At 48.2% G+C, this 27896-nt stretch overlaps 1 protein-coding gene across 2 annotated transcripts in view; it reads right to left on the bottom strand.

Moving 5' to 3' along the window:
- LOC107314914 (alpha-actinin-1) overlaps positions 1 to 24637 on the bottom strand; it is a 70349-nt gene extending 45712 nt beyond the window's left edge. For both annotated transcript variants that reach the window (XM_015864736.1, XM_015864737.1), the window contains exon 1: positions 24372 to 24637. In XM_015864736.1, the coding sequence (XP_015720222.1) occupies positions 24372 to 24479 (108 nt within the window). In that variant the 5' untranslated portion in view covers positions 24480 to 24637. The remainder of the gene's footprint in view (positions 1 to 24371) is intronic.
- Between the last annotated feature and the right edge of the window lie 3259 nt (positions 24638 to 27896).

Raw genomic sequence — 27896 nt, 5'->3', positions numbered from 1 at the left:
AGAAAAATGTAAAACTGAGCTCTGAGGATTCTGAGCTGGAATCCCCACTTTCCACCCCTAAGGAACAGAACAACGGGCAATTTTAACACCAAGAGACTGTGAACAGGAAGAACAGCTCCTCTGTGTACCCCTAGGTAGATGAGCTCTTTCATTTGCACCCACAAAGAGGCAGCAACTGGCACTTCTTACAGCTGTTGCTTCTAGGAATCAAGAAAGGTGCTGATTCCCACACCTTCTCATGCACAAGGAACGAGTCCTTACTGGGCTCACTTAACCCACAGGCCTCCAGATGCACACACACAAGCACTGTGAGGATGATCCAAACCTCACTAAACTACTGGGAACCAACCTCAAGCACATCTCCCCATAGGCTTCAGTTCCTAAGTGGGAGTTGCATGTGTTTGCACAGCAGTAGGTTCTAGAGTGTTTGTTTGTGCCATGTATTTAAGTCACAAACAGCCAAGAACAAGACAAGTCTAAATATATGAGCATCTGCATACTCTACTTTCTGAGGAGAGGTATTTATTAAGGTAATGGTCATATTCAAATTTGAATTGCACTGTGACTTATTCTTAATTGGATACCAAAAGCACTAAAGCTACTGTGGGTGGTAAGATTATGAAGATGGTCTTTTCTGGGACCTTAAGACACATTCCCTGTCGAGGCATGAATGTGTCATCTAAGAGCATGGATAAAACAGGATTTAAACTGTCTACACTAGCACTGAGTAGCAAGCTGCTCCTCAGTGAGTATCACAGGGCAAGGAGTGGTCTACTTAGTTCACTCTTCATGGGCCCTAGGGCTCCTGCGTGACAGCACAAGTTTCTACCACCTTACCCCTGTACACACTGCAGGCACTGAGATCTTCCTCACCCTGCACACATACCCTGGCTGCGCCATGCTGTGCTTTCAGATTGAACCCCTGCAGGTACACATGGACATCACCATACAAACTGCTATAGAGGTGTCTGGGTACCTGAGCCAGGAGACCACAAAGAGCACTGGGGGAAGTCAGGTTGCACTGTGTGAAGCAGGAGCTGTACCAGAATACACAGCAGGGACAAGAACCGGGCTCAGAGCTGCAGTGGAGCAAAGAGGCAGGGGAGGTCAGGCCAGGTCTTCTCAGCATGTGTGCTCAGACCAGGATGGAGAGTTTAAAGCAGGAGCATGAAAAAAAGGAAGCAGAAGATTAAAAACCATGATAGGGGAATAATTACAGCAGGAGCTTTGTTCCAGACTGCTGTGGTTCAGTGTTTCAGACATCCTGAGACAGCAGCAACTGTATTAAGAGATGGAGGCAGGGCTGGCTTCCCCAGCACAATACCTGGCTGAGGCCAGCACAGCATTTGTTCTCCGCTCCTCTCAGGATGCTCAGTGCTCAGTCTTGTGCTCCTTTGCCTTCCCTACAGCCACCACGACTCCAGACTGGGGAGCAAAGCAGGAGATGACCTGGCTTTAAGGGGATGAACTCTCTTAACTGTCCTAGGTGAGATCTGGGAAGTGCAAAGCAAACCTCCAGCATCTGGCCCAAGGGCTACCTAGGAGAATGTTTCCACTGACAGCAGGGGTTGAACCAGGCCCTGCTCTGCAGGGCAAGGGCAGAACAACAAACGTGGGGACTCCAGCCCAGCCCAAAGGAGCCAGCAGTTATTTAAATGCTGACAGGCACAACACTTCACTTACAGGAAAAATTAGATCTATCTTTTAAACCTAACAATGTGATTTTCACTGTCCTGATGACAGGAAAACCTATGGAAACACAGGGGAAAATACACTGCAGGAAGAACTGGAAACCAAACAAAGCTACCTGCCATTTCAGCCCCTCAGTAACCATTTGCCACTTCTCCTTTTCCACCTCAAAATGCCAGAGGCCTCAAACAGCATTCTCCAGGGAACAAAGGGAGGGGGGAGGGAACAAGGACTACTCCAGCAAACAGAGATCCTATAAACTTGTGAGGACTTGGGGTGTCCTCAGCCCAGGATCTTTTGCAAACATCAGACCCTGATCCTCAGTTGCCCCATGGAATGTGCAAGCCCAAATGCCATAGTGGTGCCTCTGTACTCTGCTGGGTATTAACTCAGCAAGCTGGGCCCCAGCACCAGCCCTGCTGCCCTGCAGGCCAGAGCAGCAGCAGTGCTAGTGGCAGGGGATGGGGATTGATTTACGCCCTAACCACAACACATTCACATTCCTGCATTTGCTCTCTACTAAGAGATGAGGGCAAGGAGCTCACCATAAGAGCAGACAGATGATGTAAACTGGATGCTGAATGCCAGAGCACATTTTTCTTCCCTGTGCGCCACACATACCCAGAGCCTTGCCATTTATAGGAAAGGCCATGGGTACAAAAGGTGCATTCTTCATCAGGCCAGAGAAGGAGGCATCGCAGTGGGTATGAATTACTAGCAGTTTATAAAGTTCTGTACTCCAGGTTAAAGGATGAAAAAAGCCATAAATCACATTTTCTTACTCTAAGGAGTTTTCAGGAGGGCAGAACACTGCAAGAGGAGAAAGTTCCTCCAAGGAAAATCATGTATTTTCAGCAAGAAAAATGAATGAGCCTCAGAGATCAAATCTTAACTATTTTTAATCAGCCTAGGCTAGAAGAATGTTAAGACGATTCCTATTAGCCACGCTGAATCTCTCAAGGTGCTATGTATTAAGGCAAATAGTACTCGGGAAAGAGAGATGGATGAGAAGATGAGAAACCCAATGCATTCAGTAAAACCCTTCTCAGAACCACAAGTTAAAGTGAACTTAGTGAAGCACTTCTGTATCACCTTGAAATCAACAGGATTGTTTCTTCCTTTCAGTAGCTCCACTTCATCTCTAACTACATTCCTTACTATGTTCCAACTAAATAGCGCCACCACCCAATTTCAGCACAGCTCTGATAATTTGAGCTATTGGCTAGATCAAATCAGACACATTTTTTCCTGCTGTACAGAAAAAGGCCTGTTTTCAGCAAGGGTGCAGGTAAGAGGAATACCTTCTCCTGAGCTTGCTGCTTTGGCAGCAGTTAGCTCTGGCACATTGTGCTCCCACTTTCTTTCACTACACAGGAACTCTTGCTTAGATGCTTCTTCCATCAAGGAAGAAATGAAAGGCAGTAGTAGCTGGGATAGGATGGCAGAGGGGCAGAGCTTAACTTCTGACTCACGTGCAGAGAGATGCTTTTAGCTATAATAGATGACTGGTGGTTGAGGAGCATTGATTTGATTGGAGTTATACAAGGATTAAACAGCAGCAAAGGTAAATAATCAAGAGAAAAGATTATGAAAAATGCAAAAGGGAAGCGGCTGCTGACTTGTCCTGAAATAGGAGGAGGGAAAAGGGGAGGTGGAGACCACTTTTGTTTTTTCTTGGATGAGGGAAATTGCAAAAATAGCTGGGGGAATAGCTTATTTCTGCTATGAGCTTTAATCCCGGTCTTGCGGTGGTGGCAACAGGCTTTGGTCCAGCAGCAGCTGGAGAGAACATCCATACCAAAATCTACATTGTACATGCAACATAAATCCAAAATTTTCCATTCCTCTTCCTTCTGCCTAGATGCATATGGCATCTATTCCCTAAAGTTTCAAATACCAGACACTGAAATGATCACTGTGGCCTAGATATTACTTTTTCAATGGCTCTAGGTCTAAAAATATGCATTTATTTCACCCTCAAATATGATGAACTCTCACAATGCTTTTTTCAACAAGGTATTACAATTTTTAACTTCAGTGCTAAGCGGAGCCCAGGTGCTCACTGCTGACTGTGACAACCATACCTGCTCAGAACACACCACCAGAGGGGCTGCCAGCCCCCAGGCAACACTCTGTGAGATATGCAGGCTATGGGTGGAGAGAGCAGGAAACATCCACACAGGTTGCACAGACCAGTACAGACCTCTCCTCCCTCCCTACACGTTGCACACCAACTAACACTGCTACATTTGGGTTTCCTGTCTGAGCGTGGTTCTCTTGAGAGAGAGAGAGAGACCACAAACCACACTTCAATAAAGAAAGCACAGAGAAGAGAAATTTCACCACGGCTAAAACCCAATCATCCTAAAAGTCTCCCCACCTCCCATGCTGAACGGGGCTTTCAGCCCAAGGCAGAAGTGACCAACCCTCATCAAAGCACATCAGCAGCAGCCAGCATGCAGACACATCAGCAGCTTTACAGCCTCTGTAGGCAGCCACCGCTCACACGTCTGCATGCGCTCATAACCAAGGGACTATTTGCCTCCATTCCTGGGCTGAGCAAAATGGGAAGCAGCCAGCACAGTGAATGCTGTTGCAGATCCCTGGTAGACAGCTGTTCTTAAACACCCCACACGCACCCAGGCACCAACAGCAGCACAGGGCTGGTTCAGGAGCCCGGAAGGAGGCAGGGGAGCTGCAAGGCATGGCAGGGGCTCAGGGTCCCCTGAAAACAGCCATCACAGGCAACCCCCCCTGCCCTGTCCCACTATGCACACAAGAGCTTCACTGTAAACACATCCTCCACTGAAGCAGAGAGTACTAATATAAACCAGATGCTGCAGGGAATTTTTTTCCCTCTTCGTCTGCACTAAATTTAAATACTGAGCTCTTCTTTTGCCAACTCCTTCTTAAAGGGCCTGCACGCTGCTCTTCACCTCCGTCCCACTCTTCTGGGCTTAGCGAAGAAGCTCCATGCTGTGACCACCCCAGGAAGGACATGTCCTCACAGAGCCTCAGAGGTTGAGACCAGACTTTGCAGCCCCTGTGCAGAGCCCTCCCGGCCCCTCTGCCATTTCCTTGGCACAAAGGAGGTCCTGCTGGTGAAGTCATGGTGCAAAAGCTTGGCTCATTGCTCCAAATGCAAACACAAGGGGACAGATACAAAGCCACCTCCTCAGCCAGGCTCTGTAAAGGACCAACGCTGCCTCACACAGTCTAGCAGAAGCACAGAACTCAGCCTAGCAGAAGCACACAAGCAGCCATGTAATGGCACACTGGGTAATGATGCTTTCCAAAAGGTTTTTTATGCTTTAACTAGAAGGTAGGCTCCAAAAAAAAAAAACAAAACCAAAACATCTGCACCCTGCCAGGTGGCTGAACACTGACATCCCACTGAGAGGTGCAGCAAGAAGCATGTGCCTGAGCCTCAGCTGCTCCACCTCCAGGTTCAGTCTTTGTTCACAACAGGTGTGAGCACTAGGAAAGTTTCCCTGTCCTTCAAGTATACCCTACTCCAGCTCTTTGTCTTCTGACAAGTGACCTGGTAGAGTCAACACAGAAGCATAAATTCCCACCTCCAACATGACAAAGAACTGCATTTAGCTTGTGAAAACTGCACTCGGCCTGACCAACATGCACGATGTCCCACCAAGAACCTAGTTGCAATGCCAGGAGCAACCCAGCAGCCATCCCAGAGGAAATGGCCAGCAGTGACCGGAACCAGCATCCACCCCATCATAGGCCTTGCCTTCCTTCCAAGAAGAGTAATGGAAATCCACATGCCAGTGAGGCTTCTTAAGGTCTTTCAGGTCCTTGAGCTTGATGATCCCTGCAAGTTACCTCTGGAAACCACAGGACCTTGCAGCATCACTGACATAATTTCCAATAGAACAGCTGAACTGGCTACATCAGGCATGGACACCCATCAACACCACCTTCTTTGTAAATGCTTTAAGTGCTTATCTGTCATTGGTCATGGATAACCATTAAAATGACACTGGATTCATACATCATACATGCTGCTCCCCTTCTCTGCTCCTATCAAAGCCCACAGCTGCTTTGGTTACATTTCAGGAAGTTGCCTTCACTTCCTAGCACTATTGAGCATCAGCTGCCCTTGGCAATTCATAAGCAAACTACTGGCAATTTAATGGAGCTTGCCATTCTTGGAAGATGCGGTAATGCTGGCACACACTTTTTTATGTACAGTTGCATTAAATTTCTACTTTGTTTCATCTCTTCTTGAAAACACCTCACCCCGAAGTCAAACACAAACCTATTTATTTTTGATAACAAACTGTTCAGCAAGCAACGGAACCAATGAAGCTGGCTTCCTGCTCGGCTCTGTGGTGAGCTCTCTCCAATGCCTAATAAGGAGCAAAGCTCTTTGCCTTCCTCATCCTGCCACTCCCCCGGCAGCCAGCATACAGACAGCACCTCTCTTTGTTGCTTGTTTTCCCTGACTTTGTTGAGTCATATCATCCTCGACACTTCAAAAGTAAACAGTCACATATACGGTAAGGGGGATGTTCTCTCCTGGATTATAAACTAGCTAAATAAGAGAGAGAAAATGAAGTCATGAAAAGGCCTCCTTTGCAGAACAGGGTATTACCTACATTTCATGCCAAGCATCACTTAATTATTAGAAAAAAAAACAGAACAATCAGCAAGTGTGAAAACACACTCCTGTTTATGGAGCCTCGCTGTGAAGAACTAGCTTTAGTAGTACAGGTGAGTAATGATGACAAACAAGACACTGGTGATAAACTTCCAAAGATTTATTAAATATGATACTATTCAACTGTCTAACTGGATCCTGAATTAACTCAAAAAGAACAGGGACAAAACTGTGAAGAGCCCTCGCCAGTTCACCTCCTTGAGGCAAAGCAATATTCTAAATGTGAGGCTGCTGGGAAAGGTGAAGAAGGAATGGCATGAGAAATAATTACAGACACTGGGAGTAATAGCGCTCTGCTCCGTGCTCGCCTGCACATGGATCACAGCAGGGTCCTGAGTCTGCACAACAAGGGAGTGAGAACAAAGCATTTTTGTAAGCAAACTCCTTAAATCATCCGAGATGTTCAATTTACTTCTGCTTTACAGTTCAGTAGGAAAGAACAGAATGATGGAACGTTGTTCCACACATCCATGGCAGATTTTATGTAGAGTTTGACTTAGGTGAAGGTCAGATCTATACTATGTGGCTTACAGTTGGTTTGTTTGCCTTTTTAAGGCAATACAAAGTAAATCACCCTTTTCCTGCCCCTCCCTTGCTGCTCTTGAAAATGACATTGTCAAGGTACAGAAATAATTGTTTAAATCTAGGCTTTCTGTGGACATAGTGGTTGCACATTAACTGCTGGGGAGAACAGCCATGGACAGCGTAGAGGGCTGTGTGGGGAGATGCCTTTCTGCCACGCACAGAAATGAAACCATTCAAAGGATGGGCTGCTTTTTCACCAGAGCTTATGTATAACATTTTGATCTACTCTCACAAAGATACAGACATTTTGGGTGGCTAACGGAACTGCACTGCTTCAAAAAGCAGCCCTGATAAAACAGAGAGTGAAAAACACCAAACCATCACAACACACTATTTGCCTAAACTGAGTAAGCCTGTAATCATATCTTCAACCCATATCCTTCCTTAGCTTTTTTCTTTCTAGTAAGCACTGATCTCATCTGAACAGCATGTTATTTAGCTATAAAGTCCCCAGCTTATAAATACTGCTCTTGAAACTCTCAGCTGTGGCTCCCAACCACAGGAAACAACCTGTGATCTAGTCCATCAGGCAGAACAAAGCACAGCGATGCCCACCGCTTTTGGCTTGCACTTAAGTATCTGCAACCACTAATTGCACCTAGAAAGTTCCCAGGACACGGGCTAATCTTGTTTTCTGTCATGCATGAAGCACTCACAGGTGCCTCACAGATGCACAGATGATCTGCAAGTCAAAATAAGAGACACCCATCAAGAAACCCCAAGCTGCCACAGCAGTCTGTCACAGCAGCATGGGATCTTCCTCCCCAGGAAGGAGAGAAACTCTGATCCCACGTAGTCACTGAGATGGACGTTTCAGTTCCTATGGCAATTCTTCAAACATCTCTGCTTCTTCAGTAAGTAGTATGGGCTTTATTCAAGCCAGAGATGTAAGAGAATTCCAGGCAGTTTTAGCTTTCATCTGTGGTGATTTTGGAAAGGCATGCTGGCAGTAGACTGAAATTGAACTCATTAAAGCAAAGGAGATGCTCTCTACAAGCAGCGCTAGGAAAGGAGTTCCCACAAGACCAGGGTTCTATTTGTGGTTTTATCATCCCAAACCCTTTTAAGTCCTTCAACAGTGCCTTAGTTTAAGCTACAGGGGATTTATTAAATTTTGTTTTCCAAAAAAATCCCTGGAACATCACTTTGAGACCCCACAGGTTCATCACAGACAAACAAGCACCATGAGGTTGCTTTCCCCATAGCTGCTCTCTCAGTTGCTGTCTCTGTTCCTGAGCAAGCTCTCAGAAGCACCCACTCAGAAAAACACCAAGACCTACAGAGGATGCCAGTTCATCGAACTCAGTTTCCAGAGTCTCCCAGTCTCTAAACTCTTCCCCATGCTTCCTGACGTGGGTCAGCTGATTTCTTTATTAGCAGAGAGGTTGCTGGAGCTTGTCACAGCCCCAGCACCTGCCAAGTCCCCTGCCTGGTGAGCAGAGACAAAGCTACAATGAAAAAGCCCATAAGGCATGTCAGCTGAGGGTAGGTGAGACAGCAGGGACTCCACTTTTTTTTTGTGAGCTACTGTGGCTTGCAGCAATGAGGATTCCTGCTAAAGAATGACAAAAACAAACAAATATATAGAGCAGCCTGAATGACAAAACTCCAAAATAGAGCTAGTGGTACCAATGATAATAGGACTATCACAATCCAACATGCTGAGGGATGACCTCTTTGGTGTCCCTCTGCTGCAAAGGACAGGCATTGGAGAAATATTCAACACAGGTGGGAAGAAAACTTCAGTAGAGATAATACATTACTAAAACCTGGTCTCTCATTAGGCCCTTTGAGATCAAACCTGTGAGCTCTCACCTTAGAGAACTTCCACTTGACTTGTGGTGTCACTCCCACAAAACACTGAGCCCCAAGTGCTTCCCTTGGGGCAAGCACTTAGGAAGCAGTGCCCTGGTCCCATCTGATCCCAGGCCTAGAAGGGCAACAAAAGCACCTGACGCCTTGCTGTAACACTGGGCTGCCAGAAAAAGCAAAACCTTAACCCCAGGGCCAGGCAAGCAGTCTGGGCCAATACTACAAAGCTATACTGCAACTCTTTCTTACAGATCTTTTAGTGTTCCATCTATTTTCTCTTCAACAAAAAGAATCTATGAAACATGCGCCAATTATTCTCCCACCAACAACCCAGCAGAAAGAATCTCTATGCAGTCTGAAATGCATCTCCTGCATGTCAATTCAAGGCAGGCTTCTTTTGCCTTTAATCATTTCCCCTATGAATAAGTAACGCCTAATGCAAATGCTCCTACCCTCGCAGTATTAGTATCCTGATATCTAACTGCTGCTCGTACAACAGTCCCATGTTAAGATCACAGTGCAGGCGGGAGATGTGTGGAAGGAGACATATGGATGGTTGCACCTAGCACCCAAATTCATCACTGCTCCCCAGTGAGGGGCCACAGAAGTTAATAAAAGGCAAAGCTCTCTGACCCCGCAGCCTTGTGCTGTGAAGCTGCCTGGAGGTATCTACAACCCCCAAAGCCACAAGAGCCTTTGTATAACTAGGGGATTAAGATTGCATATGCTTTGATACATACACTCATAAGTGTCCATATTCTTGTTCATAAGAAAATACCAAATCATTTAGTCAGAGTAACACGTCAGAGTACAGCTCATCGCTCAAGAGGAGTGTCTTCCATACCCATTCCTGACTCCGCTGTTGTCTGATGATTTTCCTTTGCAACAGTTGCTAGGCAAAACATTTGCAATTCAGCTTACTATCACAGCTGATACATGGTGGTTGTGGATACACTGTAAAATTCATGGCTCTTTAGTCTTGTTACGGCACACCTTAGCTTCTTTTCAGATCCGCGACACTCAGGATTTTATTCTTTACCTACGTAACACGTAAGTTATTAGTACTGCAATATATGCATGGACACATACAGTAGGAATAACAAAAGTAGCAGATCCTGCGTCATATTACGTTAGAGAAAAGAAAGCTCTTGACAAGGAATAGATGAGCCAAGTGGCAGCAGACACAGTTTCTGTGTAATCTATAAGTCATCACTGTCATGATGTTTGTCATCTGCTTTCTTCACTAAGGAATCATCTGAACGAGGCGAAGTGCATGCGGGAAGGTGGCATTCAGATGAGAGATAACAGTGTTAGTTACCACATGGAAGCCAAATGACACCCTGGAACAAAGAGCCAAGGCACGTTGCTTATTTCTGAAGCTTGTTTCAGAAAAAGTAAAAACTCATCCCACAGCTGAGCATCATCCCACACATCAGGCAATAGTGACTATAAACAGCTATCTTACTAGTACCATAAGATACCTACCATTAGTCTGATAATTAGAAGATTTGGGTATTGTTTCTACAAGTCCTAGTGGCTTTCTGTTTCTCCTGCATTAATCCAGTTAGGAGCAGGAGAAAAGTTCATTTAAGACTGCCATAAACATTAAAAATACAACAATTTCAGTGTAAGAAGCAGTTCCCTCAGCTGGCAGTCACACCCAGGACTCGATGCAGTGGGAACCTAGAACTCACCTCCTGGCCAAATGTATAAGTGACATCTATACAAACCCTGCGGCCATGAGGCACCGTCCCATTGCTCAAACCCATCGCTGTCATGCCTGAACAACCTCAGACATTCATCCCAGAAGACCGAGGTCCCTGCCAGAAATCCCCAGAACATCTTTTGAAAGAGATCAGGTTATCATGGACTAAGTTCATTCCTGGCAAAGGCTCACTGGCTTCAAGCTTGCACCAAAAATGAACACAGCCCAGTCCAAACTTTGTCCCTAAAAGCATCAATTTTCTGCTTCCCCCATAGCTTCCTCTGAAGGCTGCTGGAGGAACTGGTCTCTGCGTGGGGGCTCATGGCAGAATGCGCAGCTTCACAGGAATACCAGCATGAAACACATTGTTTCAGGGTCTCTGGTTAAGTGCTAATCTTCTTCCGGATTTGGATGCCAGCCCTGATTATGAGAAGTATGCAGTAAACACAACCTCGCCATGTGATAGGAGAGCTTAACCCTCTTCCCGCTGGCATCTGCACTTCAGCACAAAGTTGCAGTGGGAACAGCGAAACCTCATTTCCACAGGCTGGCTGGTCTTTTGTCTTCAGCTCAGCACTTGCTGCTCCTTTGGAAAGCCACGCTCATGCAACGGAAGGCTGCGAAGGATGAATGCGATTTCCACCATAGCCAGTCCCCTGGAAGCCAGTTTTGCATGGTGTCTGTCCCATTCTACCCAAGCACATGACTGGGCAGCAGCCACAACTATGTCAAAGAACAACTCTGGTTTATGTGTAGCTTCACAGCAGGAGGTTCAAGCTGATCTTGTCTGTAGGCCAGGAAGAAATAATCCCATCCCAGCACACCCAACAGCCAGGGGGGTGGGCTTGAAGTGCAAGAGCACACTTGTCACAGCCCTTTCTTTACTGAGCAATCAAGTAATTGTCACACACTACAGCAGGCACTGGCCACTGCCCAGTGCCCCACATCCACCGCATGAGCATCTGGCGTACTGATGAGTACTGATTTTCAGAAAGAGGAACACTGCACTGAACCTGAGAGTGATACAGATGCCAAACCCCAGTCCAGGGCCAATGCTTGGGGAACCAGGTAATGCGATGGTCAGAACACAGATCCACCGATAACTGATTTTGCTGTGGAAATAAGTAAGGATGGCATGGCCACAGGTGACTTTATTCAGCATTCCTGCCTTGGGAGAGCTGGTGGACAGTTTACTCTTTTCACATGCAGACTAGAACTATCACCTGGAGCTGCAAAAATTCCAGGAATTTGGGCAGGGCTTAAAGAGTGAGAATGTGCTGCTTTGCCTTCCAACATAATAAGAGCTATTCAGAAGCTTCTGTATTTGCTCCAGCTCCAGATACCGCGTGGCTGAGGAACTGGTTTCCTGGTTGGCTTCAGCAATTTGCATCCAGATGATAACAGCTGACACAGGTAAGAACACTCAGGCTGGACTGAAAATTGTGAAACCGAACCTGGAGTGAGTCCTGCCCCAAGCAAGTTTCAAGAGCACTCAACATTTGCATGTGGAGAAGTAAATGAGGTGCAAACTGTTAAGATTTTGTCATGTCTTTGGAATCATTAGGGATGTCAGCCTGAAGATACCTTACCTCACCTCCTGATAAACTATCTAAAGTACACTTCACAGACTGCAGTTACTGCTCCTATTGGAAGGGCAGCACTCCAGTTTCATGACAAATAAGCACCCTTAGAAAATCTTGTTAAGGGTTCACATGAGAAGAAGTCATAGGAGAATGTGACTTCCCAGTCTATCAGATGGGAAGGTCAGAGTGGAACACAAGCAGAACTATGCTTTGTCAGTGCCTCGTGCTTTGCTCTAGTGTCTAGACAGCCCGGGCACTCCTGTCCAAAGGACAGCTCTTAGCATGTGCTGCACCCAGTGCCTGCTCATTCCCAGAGAGCTGTTTCATTGGATAGGACACACAGACAGAATCCACACTCCCACACACTGGATGTGCCCATGGCATGTACTCCCCTACTTCAGGCCTGCCTGCAGCTGCTCTGCTCAGAACCAGAGCAAGGCTCATCTGGTGTGGGGCTGCCAGAGCTCACTGCCAACCAGAGACTTCAAATTAAGCTCTGAAGAAAAATCAAACCACTAAATTACTCTCTACATGAAGGAGATGAAGCTAACTATAAAAAACTTATTAACAGAAACAGCTTCAAAAGTGCCTCCCAATACCATATAATTTTGTTAATGTATCAGACCAGGAAAGTCAGCAACCTACCTAAGCAGAACAACAATCTTCAACCTAAAGCATAAAGTGTCTCTCAGTAAAATGTGAGAGTAAGGTAGAAAAACAGCTTTCCCTTCCCAGTTCCTGTTAATTAAGGTGGGGCAATGAAAGGGAGGGAGCAGAGGAGGAGGGAGTATTTGGGACTGAGGAAGATAGGAAGAAAAAGAGATACAACGAAATACCACCTGAGGCTTTAAACTCAACGCAAAATTTAATAAAAAAACAGTATGCTTCTGTGCATTCAATGTATGCTTTGTGGCTATGCCACACCAGCAGCTTGCTACAGCATACTACTGCACAACCAAGCTGAGTTGGAAGGGTATGGAGAGAGGCACATCTCTGCTTGCAGTTTTGGAGTGACACACCAAAAGCAGCAGACACCTGGAGCCAAAGATGACCAACACAGAAGTGCAACTCTCAAGTGGTCTATTACTAGATCTCCCCCTGTAGAGAAGTGAGAAGTGCTCGAGCAAGGCATGTCAATAGAGTTCAAGGAAGCACCTAAACCAGACAGAAAATCAAGTGTGTGGTGCTAGAACAGAAGGAGTTGAGTATATTTTTTCGTTTGAGTGAATAGAGTTGTTGTAAGCAAGTATCACAAACAGAGAAGCAACTTTCATTTGCCATTACTAGTATAAATGGCTTTAGGAAAACATTAAAAATCTATTCTTATCTCGTCAGTGCTCATGGCCTTGCAGTGTCTGGAAGCCATGCTCAGTGATTAGAGATCTGCAGTGCAAGGTACAAGGGGGCAAAGAAACAGCCCTTTTCTCAGACACCTTACAAGCTACCAGCAAGCCCAGCAATTGATGGGAGGAAGACGCAGACACAGAGGCAGGAGTACAAGGAGGCAGACTGCTGCTCAGGCCAGCAACCAGAGACAAAACCCTGAGGTCCATCCCACAGGTCTCTGGGCTCCTCACCTTCCTGAGCGCATGGCAATAAGCATGAGATCAGTATTCCACAATGCAATGACAACAGCAGACTCCTGGGGCAGTACGGCAGGTACACAGACATCAACCTTCAGTGCTGACAGCATGCACAAGATCTAGAGGGGTGAGAACACCTCTGTATTTGCCATCTAAAACTCAGGAAGAAAACTCTAATTCCAATGTTACCTATGCCACCCTCCCAAGCTAAATCCATGGCACACAGCATGAACTCACAAAGGTTTCTTCTCAGCTCTTTTCACCTGCTGGGAGCCAGGATGCAGACTGAGATCTTGTTGCACCTCAACTCCCCAGCACCAGGCAGGAACAAAGCCCAGAAAAGCAGCAAGGTTGAAGAGCAAAAATGGAAACTGCAACATGATTTTTTTTGTTTCTTTTTTTTTTTTTTTTTTTTTTTTTTTTTTTTTTTAACACTGCCTTCACACTGAACAGACTCTTCATTGTTCTGACCTTATCTCACATGGAATACTACAACTGAATCCCCTATTCAGCTGTTGAGCCCAGTGAGCCTGCAGGCTGATGGCTGGCAGCACGGTAAGTAGGTATTTTACTTTGCCTTGGAGGAGGCATTGAGCCTGTTGCAAGGTTAGTTTATTACATGGTAAAAAATGCCTAGCATTAAGTACTGCTTATTACACCTTCACTTCTGCCAGCAGCCTCACGCTCTTTGGCAGGACTTGTGATGAGGAGGCTCCTGGCTGACAGAGGGGCAGCAGATCACCACGTGCCAGCTGCAGTCACCGTGCAAAGCCCAGATTCCTCTCACATGACAGAAGTGAGCCTTGTGCCTCCCTGTGCTGCTTTGGACAGATCAAGGAGCCAAGCAGTTGGTGCTGAGTGAGGACCCAGTAGGTCAAGAAGCCTCAAAGCATTCCCAGCTTCTGCCAAAGCAACCTCGAGGATTTACTGGCTCACCTGCACAGGGTCCTGAGCTCCCACCAGCTGTGAGAAACCCCATAGCACCAGGTTCATTCCGGCACCCCCCACCCCTTCCCAGACCTTCAGTGGTCATTGCCTCTTACAGAACAGCAGGCAAAAGTTGTTCCAAGCTCTGCAAGCTGCAGAGGGTATTAGGCTTCAAGTGTTTTACTTACTGTAAGCAGTTCACTAATTACATTAGTAATGATTGGATTATGGCCAGTTAACAGCTTTAAAGAAACAAGACATTATAGGAGGAGGAGGGAAATATTGCTCAGGGTCTGGGCCGAAAGCCTCTGTCAGATTTCAGCAGTCCACACATGCAAGGATTTAGGAGCTGGCTGGGTCAGGCCATTTGCAACAGGCTCCAACAGCAAGGCATGGTGTAACGTGTCACTGAATAATAGGCTGGTGCACTAAAATGATTAGTGTTGCAGGAGGTGTGCTCACAGGAACAGACAGTCACCTGCTCATTCGCTGCCTCTACCAGCTCCAGTGCCTCCAAGTGAGCAGGCCCAGAATCCAGGCTGCAGACAGGCATACGCACGCTGCTTTGCTGAGACAGTACTGTGCCTGTGATAGTTTGTTTCAGCATGCAGCACTGTGACTACAAGCATTTTAGATACAATTCAGCAGAGGCCCAATAGCTCCAACCAAGCAGCCGGATGCAAATATCTACAGTATCAGGAGCCAGAAGCATTCATCGGAAACAGCAGCTAGAAATCTCCTTTCCCTAGTGATTTTTGCCAGCACTGGAAGGACCACATGAATTCCTTCATTTCTTCAGTTACTAAAAGTTCATACAAGGCATGTGCAGGACTTGCCCAATGAGAGCTGACCCATTCTGTCTTCAACACTGTTCTCCCCTCTCAACCCAGCCCTGGCAGAGCAGGCCCTTGTGCCACCCACAGCCACCTCCAGTACTGCCCACCCTCCCCAAGAGCTTCCTGCCTACTGCTTGGTCTCCTCCTCCCCCCTGCAGAGATCTTTGGCTGAGTGCTGGCAGAAACTTGGTTTGGTGTTGCTGGCCAGAGGGTGAGGATTTCTGGCAAGAACAAACAGCAGAGCTGGGCATACTGCCCAGGGTGAGTTCACACTTGGCTCCCCACAGCTGGAAATAGCCTCATCCCCGGCCAGCATTCCCCAGTGGCTCAACAAAGCCCAAGGAAACAGCAGGTTTCCATGCACTGGCCATTTGGTGGCAAGCTGGTGCGTGCTGATGAACATACCCCTGAGCTGCCTGCACCCAGCCCACTCCATGCAGAGCAGCCACATGTGAGCAGCACTGTCAGGGCACACAGTGAACAGGCACACTGCTGCCTGTGAGGTTGTATAAGGCCATGCACAACCAGGAGTGATGCTTCCTGCACAGATGCTCTTTTTCTTTACACAACAACACCACAGGCAGAGCCAGAAAGAAGGTGAGGGCTCAGTCAAGCATGTTCCTGCACCTTTATGCCCAACACACTCCTGCAGCAGGGCTGCCACGCTCCCTTCCCTCCTCAGAGATCTCCTCATCTCCTGAACCAGATAAAACACGTAGGAAACTCACCTGGAAGCATGAACACACTTAGAGAGCTGCAATTGCTTTTGGCTGCAATCAAAATTTTCCTACGGAAATTAAGTATTTTCCGTTGTGATAAAACCTGGCACAGACACGGTCTAAGCAGCTATAAACAAAGTGCCTTTTCTTTTACATTGTTCAGTTGAGAAATACACTTATTTGCTTTTTTATGGACCCAGTTTTTTGGTGGGTGTGTTTGTTTTTTTTTTTTCTTTAATCTTTTTTCAAGTTTTTTGGGGACATGTAACAAGCAGATTTATTGAGGGCTATGTTAAATACCCAGAGGGGATGGCAGGTAAGCACGCTGTGCAGCAGAAGAAAATGCCACTGCAGAATGCAGGAATCCAGCCAGGGAGCTCAGGCCTGGGCAGGCACATCACTTTCCATGATGAAGGAAAGTGCTCTGCTGGGTGCAGACACCATACATGGATCTCTCTGTCTCATCTCTTGGAGGCCTTTACAGGCGAGCTCCCGGAGCAAGGATGTAACAGCACAACTTCCATTTACAGCAGCGGCAAGTTACTGCTCAGCAGCACACGCTGCAGGGAGCAGCCACAAGTGCCCTGACTCCCTGAAGCAAAGGCCATGGAAAACCAGAGTCCTTCGTCAGCTGCCAACTGGCCATGGATCAGCACCTCTGTAGGATGGGAGGGAGAGTTGTCCTCAGAGTTGTAAAAGGAAGCATGAATTTTCTGTGTGAAAACTCTCCAGCACAGCAGCAATCCAGCATTCGGTTCATGAAAGGAGTGGAGCACACAGCCCATCCACAGCATGCTGCTTGGCACAGAGATGAAAGATTTTGCAAGAGTCCACATAAAATGAGGGCCAAGCATGGGATGTGCAAGCAGAGCCTGTCTGTGCTGCCCTGAGGGACAGCAGAGACTCAGAGCCAGGCCTTTCTGCTCAACAACTGCCCACCATCAGCTATGACAGCATAGGTTACATTTTTAGGTGAACTTCTTTCAATGTCTTAAGTCCCTCCTCATCCAACAGCACCTCACAGCTATGAGACGGCTGTACAGTCAAACCAAGTGCTAAAGCAGCAGCTGGCTTGTACAATTCATCCTGCCTTCCCACAGACCATGTGGGCCATCCAGGAGGATGAGGAACAAGTTGTTAAAGTTTCCCCTGCAGCATTATCTGCCTACAAACTACCCACATTATTGTGCTCCCATAAGACTGCCCAGAAGTGCTGGATTTTAAGCATTCAAAGGCTTACTTGAAATTGTTCCAGTGTTCCAAAGAGGAGACATAGGGAGACTCATGTCAATGGTGTCCACCATAGCAAGTGTTCATAGCCAAGGCATGGCCTTTTCATCTGCCAGCGCATCCCATTCACAACACAATTTCAAATCCAATGCCATGGAAAGGCCACACCACAGGGATGAACATGCTTCCAGGAGGCTTTCTGTCCATATAGATAGAACAATGAGCCATCTGAATGAGACCAAAATCCTTACTGTTTAATCATGCATAACCCAGTCCTGTCATTGGAAGCTGTTTCGTGTACTGACAGCAAAGGAAGTCTCTGCACAGCTTTGATCGTGCTGTAATGCTTCCATAACAGCAACACATACAGAAGAGAGAACGACTGCAGGTGAAAATACCAGATCAGCTGCAACACTGGCACAAGGGCTGCCCAACATAGGCCTTCCCAACATAGGCCTTACCAGTAGGATACACACATCACCAGCTGAGCAGGAAGGACACAATGACAGGAACCAAAAAAGGAACAAAATGGTTCTGCTTTACTGTCTGATAGGGTGCTAAGAGGTTGAACTGGCACCAGGCCATACCACAAACATCCTATTGGCCAAGTTCTTGTTCTGATGCATTGAGGAATGACAGCAGGGAAGATGACAGTGGAGAACAGGAAGCTAGCTCATATACTGATCATACCAATGCTACTGAGTTTACTCACTTTAGCATTTTTTTGGGGTTGGCCCACAAATTCCTCAGTTGTGCCTCAAGGATCTGGGTGACTGTTCAGAACCAGGCAAGACTGACGTGCAGTACAGGAGAGGTCAAAATGCAGCAGTGGACAGTCCTGCAGACGCAGGTAACACAGACTGCGTGGTATGATGTGTGGACTAGAGGTCCTGCTGCTGACAAACCTATTTCATATTCTGCACCAGTTCACCCCAACAGATCCAAGTTCTGTGTAATGTTCTTCAGCCCTGATATCTCAGAAACAGAGCAAATCTTGGGCTCAGAGTCATCTTTTCTTAGAGGAATTTCTTGTTAAGATCACAATTTTTCCACCAAGCAGCTGCCAAGCACACTATGTCCATGCTTCCCCCCTTTACAGAGATCAGATACAGTTTTGAGAGAGGGAGGCCTTCACATTGCAGTACACTATTTGTAACAGTCATGCTAAGCGTGTTCCTTATGGCAGTCATTGCATTTCAAAGAGCCACACGTGGCAAGAAATCAGTTTTTTATATAAAATGGTAGAGTAAGCTCTGTTACACTCTGTTTCACATCCTCTCTCTCTGACACCACTGCTTGGACTGTACTAAATGCCACTAGAAATCACAGCAGAACATCCATCAAGCCCTGGGTTAAACACATTATAAGTCCACTCCACTCTATTTGCTGTACTTCAGCAGCTCCCCAGGGTTTCACTACATAAAGTTTCAGTCTCTTTTCCACAGCAAATGCTTTCTGTGCCTTACCATCAGCAGGACCACAGCCATCCCCTACTAGCAGAACTGTGCCCCAGGGAAGGGCTGAGGTGTCAGAGACAGCAGTGATAATGCACAGGCAGCTGGAAGCACTTTCAGTCGTTCTCCTTTGCACCTCATGCTAAGTTTCACCTTCTCTGTCACCTCTATTCATACCAGCCTTAAGAACTCCAGTCCAAAGTCTTAAGCAGGTCCCAAGGAGGCTGCAGAGAAAAGCACAGAGGCTTAAACCTGGCTGGGAAAGCTGACTAAATGCTGCTGCTCCTCCAGTTTGAAATACATGGGATGTGGTGGGCTGTGAAATTGCATCTCACATGCAAAGAGCAAAGTGACTACAGCTGGAGCAACTGGGGCTCATTACAATTGGTGGTGGCCACTTCAGTACTGCTAAGAGCAGGCCGCATTCACCAGGGGCTTCTAAGAATACGATGTAAGTACTCATGAAAGCCAAATGCTTACTGAGCAGATTTGCTGATGCACATCTTATAACTATGCTTGATTTTCACAGCCACCCCACACAGAAGCACCCATTTCCTTCTAAAGGGACAAGTTCTCACTAGACAACCAAGAAAACTGAAGTTCCAGACAGTCTAGAAAACTGCAGATCCTGACAGTCTCTGTGGCAGGTTAGCAAAGCAGATGCCCCAAGCTACACCAGGTAGCACCACAAGTGGTCAAGAAGGAAGACAACATCAGCACTGCAGGCCTCTGCACCAATAGCCTCATCTCCAAATCACACACACAAGAATTTAAACCCATAGTCTGAAGTGGTCAGCAAGAAGCTCCTCAGACAGACACATTTTACATCAGTGGGATGGTAGCTGGATGCCTTTGAGGTATTTCACCCTTCCCTAGAGGATAAGGAGTACAAGCAGTTCAATCCAGTTTGGTGAGCATCTCTTCACACCTGCAGCTCTTTGGGATCAAAGAACATGCAGTTTTCTTTTTAACCCATGCCTGTTTGCTCCTCAGTTTTTTCCTTATCAAGATGCTGAATAGCTGGTAAGTCACTGCACCCCTCATGCATCAGGAGGCTATGATGAATAATAACGTTCCTGTCAAAAACCCACAGATCTCACTTCCTGATGAAACCTGGTCACAGAGAGCAGGAAGCAGCTCCCACACTCAGGGCAAAGCAGCTGATCTGCAGAGCCAGATATTTCCAGAGACCCCCTATAGCAACTTCTGAGCTTAACATTTTAACAGCAAGTATTTGGCAACAAGGTACCTATGTTAAACAGCAAAAGCTTGATCTAAAAGATAACAGATAACTGGTGACCTATATTGCCTGCCTGTATAACTGTAAAACAACAGCTGAGAGAGCAGTCTTAAACATTTTGCCATTCTGCTTCTGCACTGGTATCAGTCTGTGCTAAACACGGCATGGAGAATCCCTACGTGCATCAGGGCCTGCTCTCCTACAGCACACCCACACCACAGAGACCAGAGGCCCACTCCTTGCCACGACCCATCTATTATGATCAGAGTCATGCAGAGGGAGATCAGGGACCAGAGTAGCATATTCATCAACAATATGCATTTATTTCACTGCTGAAACTGTGGTGGGACTGAGAGGGGCATTAGCAAGAAGCAGACAACGTGTGGTATCACACCTCCACGTGGGCCCACAGCTGTGCAGAAACCCAGGCATCCTTCCCCAAGAAGGCCATCAGGAAGGGAGGACACTCCAACCAAGGGGAAACAAAGCAGTGACTGCAACATCTACATTTTGTCAGCTATTAGTCACACTCGTATCACTTGGTACGAGCCTGTTATGAGCAGGCCTAGAGGTGGGGTGTTTCCACCAGGGACCTGGGCTACGTTTAACGAGCATTTTCTATGCCTAACAACCAGACACTGAGGCGATTAGCACAGCAAAATTCAAATCATAACAAGAGCAGCAAGACCTGCTGGATGCAGGCGCAGCAGGGCCACGACAGCCATAGCTTTCTATACTCCTGCATCTTCGGGTGTATTTCACTCAGAGACGTTTGGGAAATAGTCGTTTGCTTTGAGGAATTCCAGCAATTGCATGAAAAACTAACTCTACTTAGCACTCCTTGAGGGCAGAGGAGGTGCTCCCCAATGCTGCTATCATTGCTTCACAGTAGCAGTGTGAACCTGAATGTTTCAGCTCTCTCAAGCAACAGTATCATTTACTGATACGTTGACACAGAAGCGCCAACCTGCAGAGGCAGAGTAGGAAGGAGAGACAAGGCACTTTTATTTCACTGGTGTTTTAGAAAAAAGCATTCCCACCATTCCTTACAGCACTGAAGTCGTATATGGCTGTCTTCTATATGCTGCAAACAAACACTGCTTCCTACTCACACTGCCAAGTCAGCAGCTGTCAAATCAAAAAGCAATTCAGCATTTAAAGGGGATTTTTGCCCCTCAGCTCTGCGATCTGGGCATGTCATTTCAGGTCAGACTTTAAAAGAACCCTACACAGGGTGTACCCTGAGCAGTCAAGTCCACAAAATGAGCACACAGCAGAACCAGGAATACCCTTGACACTGCAAAACTCCAGACAGTGTGTCCCAGCAGCTCCAGCATCACCTCTGTGCTGTCCCTCCTTACTTCAAGCACTACCCCAGACAGCCAAGGCTGCTGTACCCATCCCTCAGTGCAGGCAGCTAAGCTACTGAGAGCTCAGAAACTCATCCTCCTTGCAGCATAATGCTCCTGTTGAGCACATTACTAAAACACGTATCAGCAGTTCTTCCTGCTTCTGAGGCCTGCCATGTGCTCCACTGAGCCTATGAGGCTGAGCGACAGGGAAACGGATTCAATTCTTCTCTGAGCAACATCCCCAGCCCGTCTGCTTCCCAACCTCAATTGATCCCAGCTGCACAAGACAGGCAGGGCTGCACAGCAGCAGCAATCCTGAGCCTGCAGGGCCTCACCAACCTGGGACGTGACTGGCTGGACTGAGACAGGCAGCGAAGCTCAGCTGCTTCCCACAGACATCTGCTCTCTGGCTGACCAGAAGTGCCACTGCTTTGGAGATAATACCTCTCCTCTGAGTCAGTTCCTAAGCACCAAAGTTTCAGAGTGCCTCACTGGTAGGCACTGGTGAAATCATAATATTACAGTAATTTGTGAGAACTTGAATCCCCACAGACAGATTTCCTCATGTCTCTTCCCTGTACCAGTACAAAAGCTTTGGGGTCTACTGTTTTCAAGACTGGAAACAGAGCCTCACTTATAAGGAAGTCCTGGTTCTTCTGTGTGCAGGCAGTGAAACATCAGCATTCTCCCATCAGTACAGGCCCTCGACTGATGGCAGTGCTGAAACAGGCACAGCAATTTCTAAGAACTTATTGTCCAGACACCTATTTACGTGGGCAGAAAAATCCCATCTACATTTAAGATTCATAATCAGCAGAGTTAAGCTCACAAAACAGTATCTCAGTACTCTTCCAAAGCAGTCTTCCTCTTCTTGAAACTCACTGCTCTTTTATTTCAGACAGACCGGCTTTTAGAATTTCTCTAGCTGTTCCTTGGATGGGGAAGAATATACGACACATCAGCCTACTAGAACAGCCCAAGACTGAGCCACAGAGAGCCAATAGGAACACTTGGGAGGCACAGATCTCTACAGTTCCCTTTGGTAAGCCATCCATCACGAGCACAGAAACAAACATTTAACCATAATTACTGCAGCAATTTAATTTTGCTGGCAAGAACCATTGCTAAACTGCACTGTGCCCAGTGGATACTGTTAGCTCCCCATCCTCAGAAAGAGGCAAACGCCAAGGCCCCGGCAGGGCTTCTGGTTTCTTGCTGAGGAAAGGAGCAGGACCTTCAACAGCCCCATCAGTGGCTCCTTAGAGAGAAGGGCAGTCCAGCCAGACCCCACCTTCCTACCCACAGGCACTGGAGGGATGGGCCGCGAGGTTACAGATCTGCATCCACCACAGAACAGCTTCAAAGGGAGAAACATCCCAGTGACCACATTGTGAAAGAAACAGTGTCCAACAAGCCAGAGAAGGATGCTCTGCCCACTGTGTTCAGTGGCAGCGGATGACCATCAAAAGAAACTGGCTTGGATTATTTCAGAGTACACACGTGAATACCTTCAAAGTCTCCCCTGGCTTTTCCCCTCTGTACAAGTAACCCAAGTTAATACAGTGGCTCTCTGTCCCCCTCTTGTGATAGCATCAAGAGGACTGAACATCTCCTGGAAGGAGGGAATTAAAAGGAAACACGGCCTTTGAGGCACGTACCACTTGTGTTTCAGGACCAAAGGTTAGACACCTGCTTCCAACAATCACCTCAGTGTCCCTCTCTGCATAAAATACTCTCACCACCTCACAAAGGGGGAAAGCCCTACCGTATTACACCTATTTTCCCTTGCAGGCAACGATCAACACCACCCATCCCAACCTGGGCCCCATGAGCTGCTCCAAGCTGTATAGGCCAGACATGGGGACAGCTGGAGATACAGGTCATGGGGAGGACTACAGATACAGGCTGTGGCCAGGCAGCTTTCTTGGAAAGGAAACAACTTCCCTCCTAAAAGGGGCAGAACCGGGTTGGCAGACGAGCCACTGAGTGCTTGCACCCAACAGAGACTGCATTCCTCTCTTTCTTCTTCGTTGAAACGTAAGCTCCACGCACCATGAGCTCTTTCTCCATTAAACGCCCTTGTTTGTATGTTTTATTCTTTTGCTGTCTCCCTAAGCGAGGAAACCACTGACAGTAGCTCTATGGCTCTCCCCTCCAATTAACTCATCGGGCTCCTGGGGGAAGCCTTCCTAGCAGCAGTTTTGGTGGCTATGGACAAGAGAGCCTGAAAGCCGAGGAGCGTACTGTACAACGGGAAGGAGAGGTGCCGGAGAAGAAGAGCCTTCTCAGCGTTGGTCCCTTCTCCCCGCTCGCTCCCGGCTCCTCCCAGGAGCACACCGTACACCTTAGGATCTCACGCGCTTCCCGGCGCTCCCTGCCCCCAGCAGGGCGGTGCTGCTCTCGGGGCGCACACCTGGATGCCGGGCGGCCGGGAGAGGAGCGGGGAGCACGCCCGTCCCAGGTGCCCCCGCCGCGGCCGCTCTTCGCTCCGCGTACGGTGCTACCGGACCGCCGCCCGACGGAGCGGCCGCAACGGAAGCGTCTCGGGGCTCGGGATTCCCGAGCGGTGTAAAGCGGGATGCTGCGGGCTTAGAGGAGGGGGGAGGATAAAATACCGAGGAAAGGAGCGAGGCTGCAACTCGCCGAGCTCCCTCCCCGCCACCGCCCGCAAGTTTAAAAAAAAAAAGGGCCGAATGTTACCATTTTTGGACATGAGCTCCGCTCAAGCCCTGCCCTACCCCACACCATTCAAACGGGCGGCCAGGCTCCCTCCTGCCGCCGGAGCCGCCCGGGAGCGGTCCCCCCGCCGCCGCCCCCCCTCCCGGCCCAGGGCCGCCCCCCCAGGGCGCACCTGCGGCCCCGACCTGCCCGAGGAGGGCGATGGGCAGGGGGCACGGCACGGCACGGTACGGTAACGGTAACGGCCCGCATGGGCACCTGCCCGCATGGCCGCGCTAAGGGGCCCGCACGCCGCGCACCTTCCGCTGCTGCTTCTCCCACGCCGGGTCGAGGAGCAGATCGCGGTCCCAGTCCTCCTCCGGCTGCATGTAGTCGTTGGTCTGCTGCGGGTCGTAGTGATGATCCATGGCGGCACCCTGTCTGTCCGTCGCTCTGCCCGTCTATCCGCACGCACACACGCTCTCCCCGTCCCGTCCCGGCGCTGCCCGCTGTGCCCGGCCCGCGGCCGCTCACCCCGAGCAGGCGGCGGCGGCGCCCGCTCCCTCCCCTCAGCTTCGGCCGCGGGGACGAGCCGAGCCGCTCTCCCGCCCCCGCCCGCCTCTCATTGCTCGTCTCCCGGCGACGGCGCCCCGCTCATTGCTCTCCCTTCCCGTCCATCACGACCCGAGGCCGTTAGTATTGGCGGACCGAGGATGCTCCGCCCCGCCCCGTCGGCCTCCCCCGCGGCGGCGCGAGGGAAGGAGGCAGAGCGGCTCGTGCCGGGCGGCGTCCGGCGGTGCAGCCGGGTGAGCTTGTACCGGGCTCTGCTGGTACAGGATGGAGGGTCTAATGCACGGCGGCAATGCCATAAAATGCGAAGGGAACTGCGGCGTTTCTTGCAGCAGAACCTCTCCTCATCGTCTCCCCTTCTCGGCAGGCTCAGCAAGTGCAGAAAACTATAGAGGGTAACGTAACACTGCAATGCAATCTGAGGTGGTTGTTAAGTGACTAGTGATGTTGGAAAAGTAAATACAGCTGCTGGGAAAAGGCAGGGATGTAACACGTAAAAGCAGACACATGGAACCTGACTTAGACTGTCCCATAAGGATGTGCATGTGCAGGACACATGGCAACAGAGCTGGAGTCAGCTGAGAGAGGCTCACCTCAGTCACAGGTCAAAAAATACCATCATATATTTATACAGACAATGACTGCTTTAAATCCACTTCCTAGCAAAGAAAGATGCAGTCCTCCCATGTTATGGCCAACAGCAAAATTCACCATCACAGTTCCAAGTGCTGGAACGAAATGCTTCCCCTCCTAGTTTTCACTTTCAAATGTGACTCGTGGCCTCTCCAGCTCTCATGCTTTTAGCATGAACCACTCATTTCAGTAGTGAGGCAGGTCACAGTGATATCTGACTGCTGGCAGCAAGATACATCCACAGTCAGTGTTCAGGTATGAGGCTGCAGTGGTGTAAAGAGCTGAGAAAATGCAGATCTATAGGGCTGAAGAGGCCTCGCCCTCACTGTCAATAGGACATAAGTGCTCTTAAGAATGGAAGTACTTATTCTTACCTGTTAGCACCAGTCTTCAGGACACATGGCTCTTGTATCATCACTTAGTGTCCAGGGGCTGTCTTAGGAGATTAGGGTTAAACAGCTGAGCTGCTGATTTTTGGAGTCCACGGGAAGTCATCCTGCGTTCATTATGCTTTCCTCCTCACCAGTTCTCTCTCTCTATTGGTTTTTCTTGGTAGAGCAGGAGCAACAACATGCAGCTACCTCACATCGAACCACACAGTGCAAAGTCACCTCCTTCATCAGAAAACTTCCCATTCAGGAGGCAGCAGCAAACTTCACACCCTCACATTAGCAGCAGGTACACTGCAGAAAGATGGTACTTGTGGCACACCGCATCCAACGCTGTAAAATGGAGTTTGGAGATGACATGTGGCAAGTGAGAAAATGCCAGTGAGCAGCACCAGCAGCACAGAGCACAGCCAGCAGCAAACAAGATCAGCTGCTCCCCTCAGCTTCCTTTACTCTCTTCTCTGGTAGGATTTCCCCTTCCTTGCCATCTTCTGACATGATGCACACCTGTGATCTCACCTGTGACAAGGCTCCAGGCCAGCAGTGCCAGCTTGGTGTTCCCTGTAGTGCTTTGCCTCTGATGTTTCTCACCAAACAATACTTCCCTGCTCGTGCTTTGCCCCCAAGCCTACTGTGAAACTAACTTTGAACCACAACAAGTGAAGAGGATCATGAGAAACACAGCCAGGGATGCTTGCAGGCTTAGGGGAAGAGGCTGCTCAAGCCCTGCAGCCAACACAGGGTCTGGGCTGCAACAGCCTGCAGCCTCACTGGAACTCTACAGCCGTGGCCCAGCAGCCAGGGGAAGGGGCTCAGGGGCCATCTCTGCTGTTTGGAGTCTGGCTTCTGTCTCCTCATTTCTCATCCCTAGTTCTTTTCTTGTTGTTTTATTTTTTTCTTTTTTCTTTTCCCAATGACCTCATCTCAGATGGCATTTTTACTGCAGTAATTCCCGTGATAACTGAGCCCGAAGGTATTTGGAAGAAGGGTTTCAGAAAGTCTCAGCAGAAAGGTTCTCATGGCCGATGGCAGTGAGCAGGGGCTGGGGCTGAAGACATCAAGGGTTTTCCTCTTGCAGCAGTCACTGCACAGGCTGTGTACAGTGTACCAAAGTGCTGTCTCTTTTTCTTCCATACCCAAAGTACCTGAAGGACCTGGAGTACCTCCGAAGAATAATGGAAACAGAAAGAGCAAACATTTGACTGAGTACCTCAGGGAACTTACACGCAAATTATTCATTTGCAAACCACTGCCAAGCCAGCGCCAAATTCAGCCCCAGCACTACAGAAATATAAACATGGTGCCAAATGGCTTTTCTGGGGATTTCTGGTTCAGTTCTGACCTAACAGCCACCCTCTGGGGCACCCTTTGCGGAAAGAGTCTTGAAGCAATTTCCATGATGGCTCTGTGCACATACTCTGTTCCACATACCTGTAAAAAAATAAAGATAAATATGAGTACACAATTAATAATGATAAATATTTATCTATCTCTTGAATCGAGGTTCCATTTTGGATTTGGAAAGACACCCCTAGTTCTCAGTTTGGCTTAGTGCCATTGCTTGACTCGAGTGAGAGGAAAGGGGAGATACATGATGAAGGCTGCAGGAATATCACTTTGTGACATCCTCAAATGACATCTGTTGCTAGTTAGCAGAGCTCAGTGCAGCTCCTGGTTTGATGGCATCTATGTCCCCTCTGTCCAAAGTTGAGGTTGGGGCCGTGGGGATGCTGGAACAGGCTGCTTGGCTCTCACTGAACACATAAATAACCTCACCCCTCTCCAGTGCTGTTTACTTAAAACAGCAAATTAGCCACAAGGTACCTTGCTTTAGCTAAAAATAAAATGTTGTCTGCAGACGTCTGGTCTCTGTACGTGACACCTGAGATCCCCACAAGTGAAAAACAAAGTGGAAGGCTCAGGGCTCCCTGTTTTCTCCACGCGTTTGTGGTTTGTTTACTCTGGACATTTGTCAGCACTGTGCAATTGCTGAGTTTCCTCTCCGGGGCCATTTTCCTTGTTTGCCCAGGCCTTTCAGATGGGGAGAGAAAGCACTATGGTGGTGGCACAGCATCTTTTCTGGTGGCAGCTGGTCTGGAAGGAGCCCCCTAAGCCTCCTTATTTTGCAGCACAACCCCATCTCAGCACAGTCGCAGCCCAGCCCAGAGGCACTCTCTGGGAGTGACTCATTTGCATCTCAGTTTTTGCACTCAAGCAAGGAAAACTTTCACAAGGGAAAAAAAAAAAAAAAAA

Source organism: Coturnix japonica, chromosome 5, assembly GCF_001577835.2.
Source record: "Coturnix japonica isolate 7356 chromosome 5, Coturnix japonica 2.1, whole genome shotgun sequence".
Taxonomy (NCBI): domain Eukaryota; kingdom Metazoa; phylum Chordata; class Aves; order Galliformes; family Phasianidae; genus Coturnix; species Coturnix japonica.
This window is presented reverse-complemented; position numbering and strand designations above follow the sequence as displayed.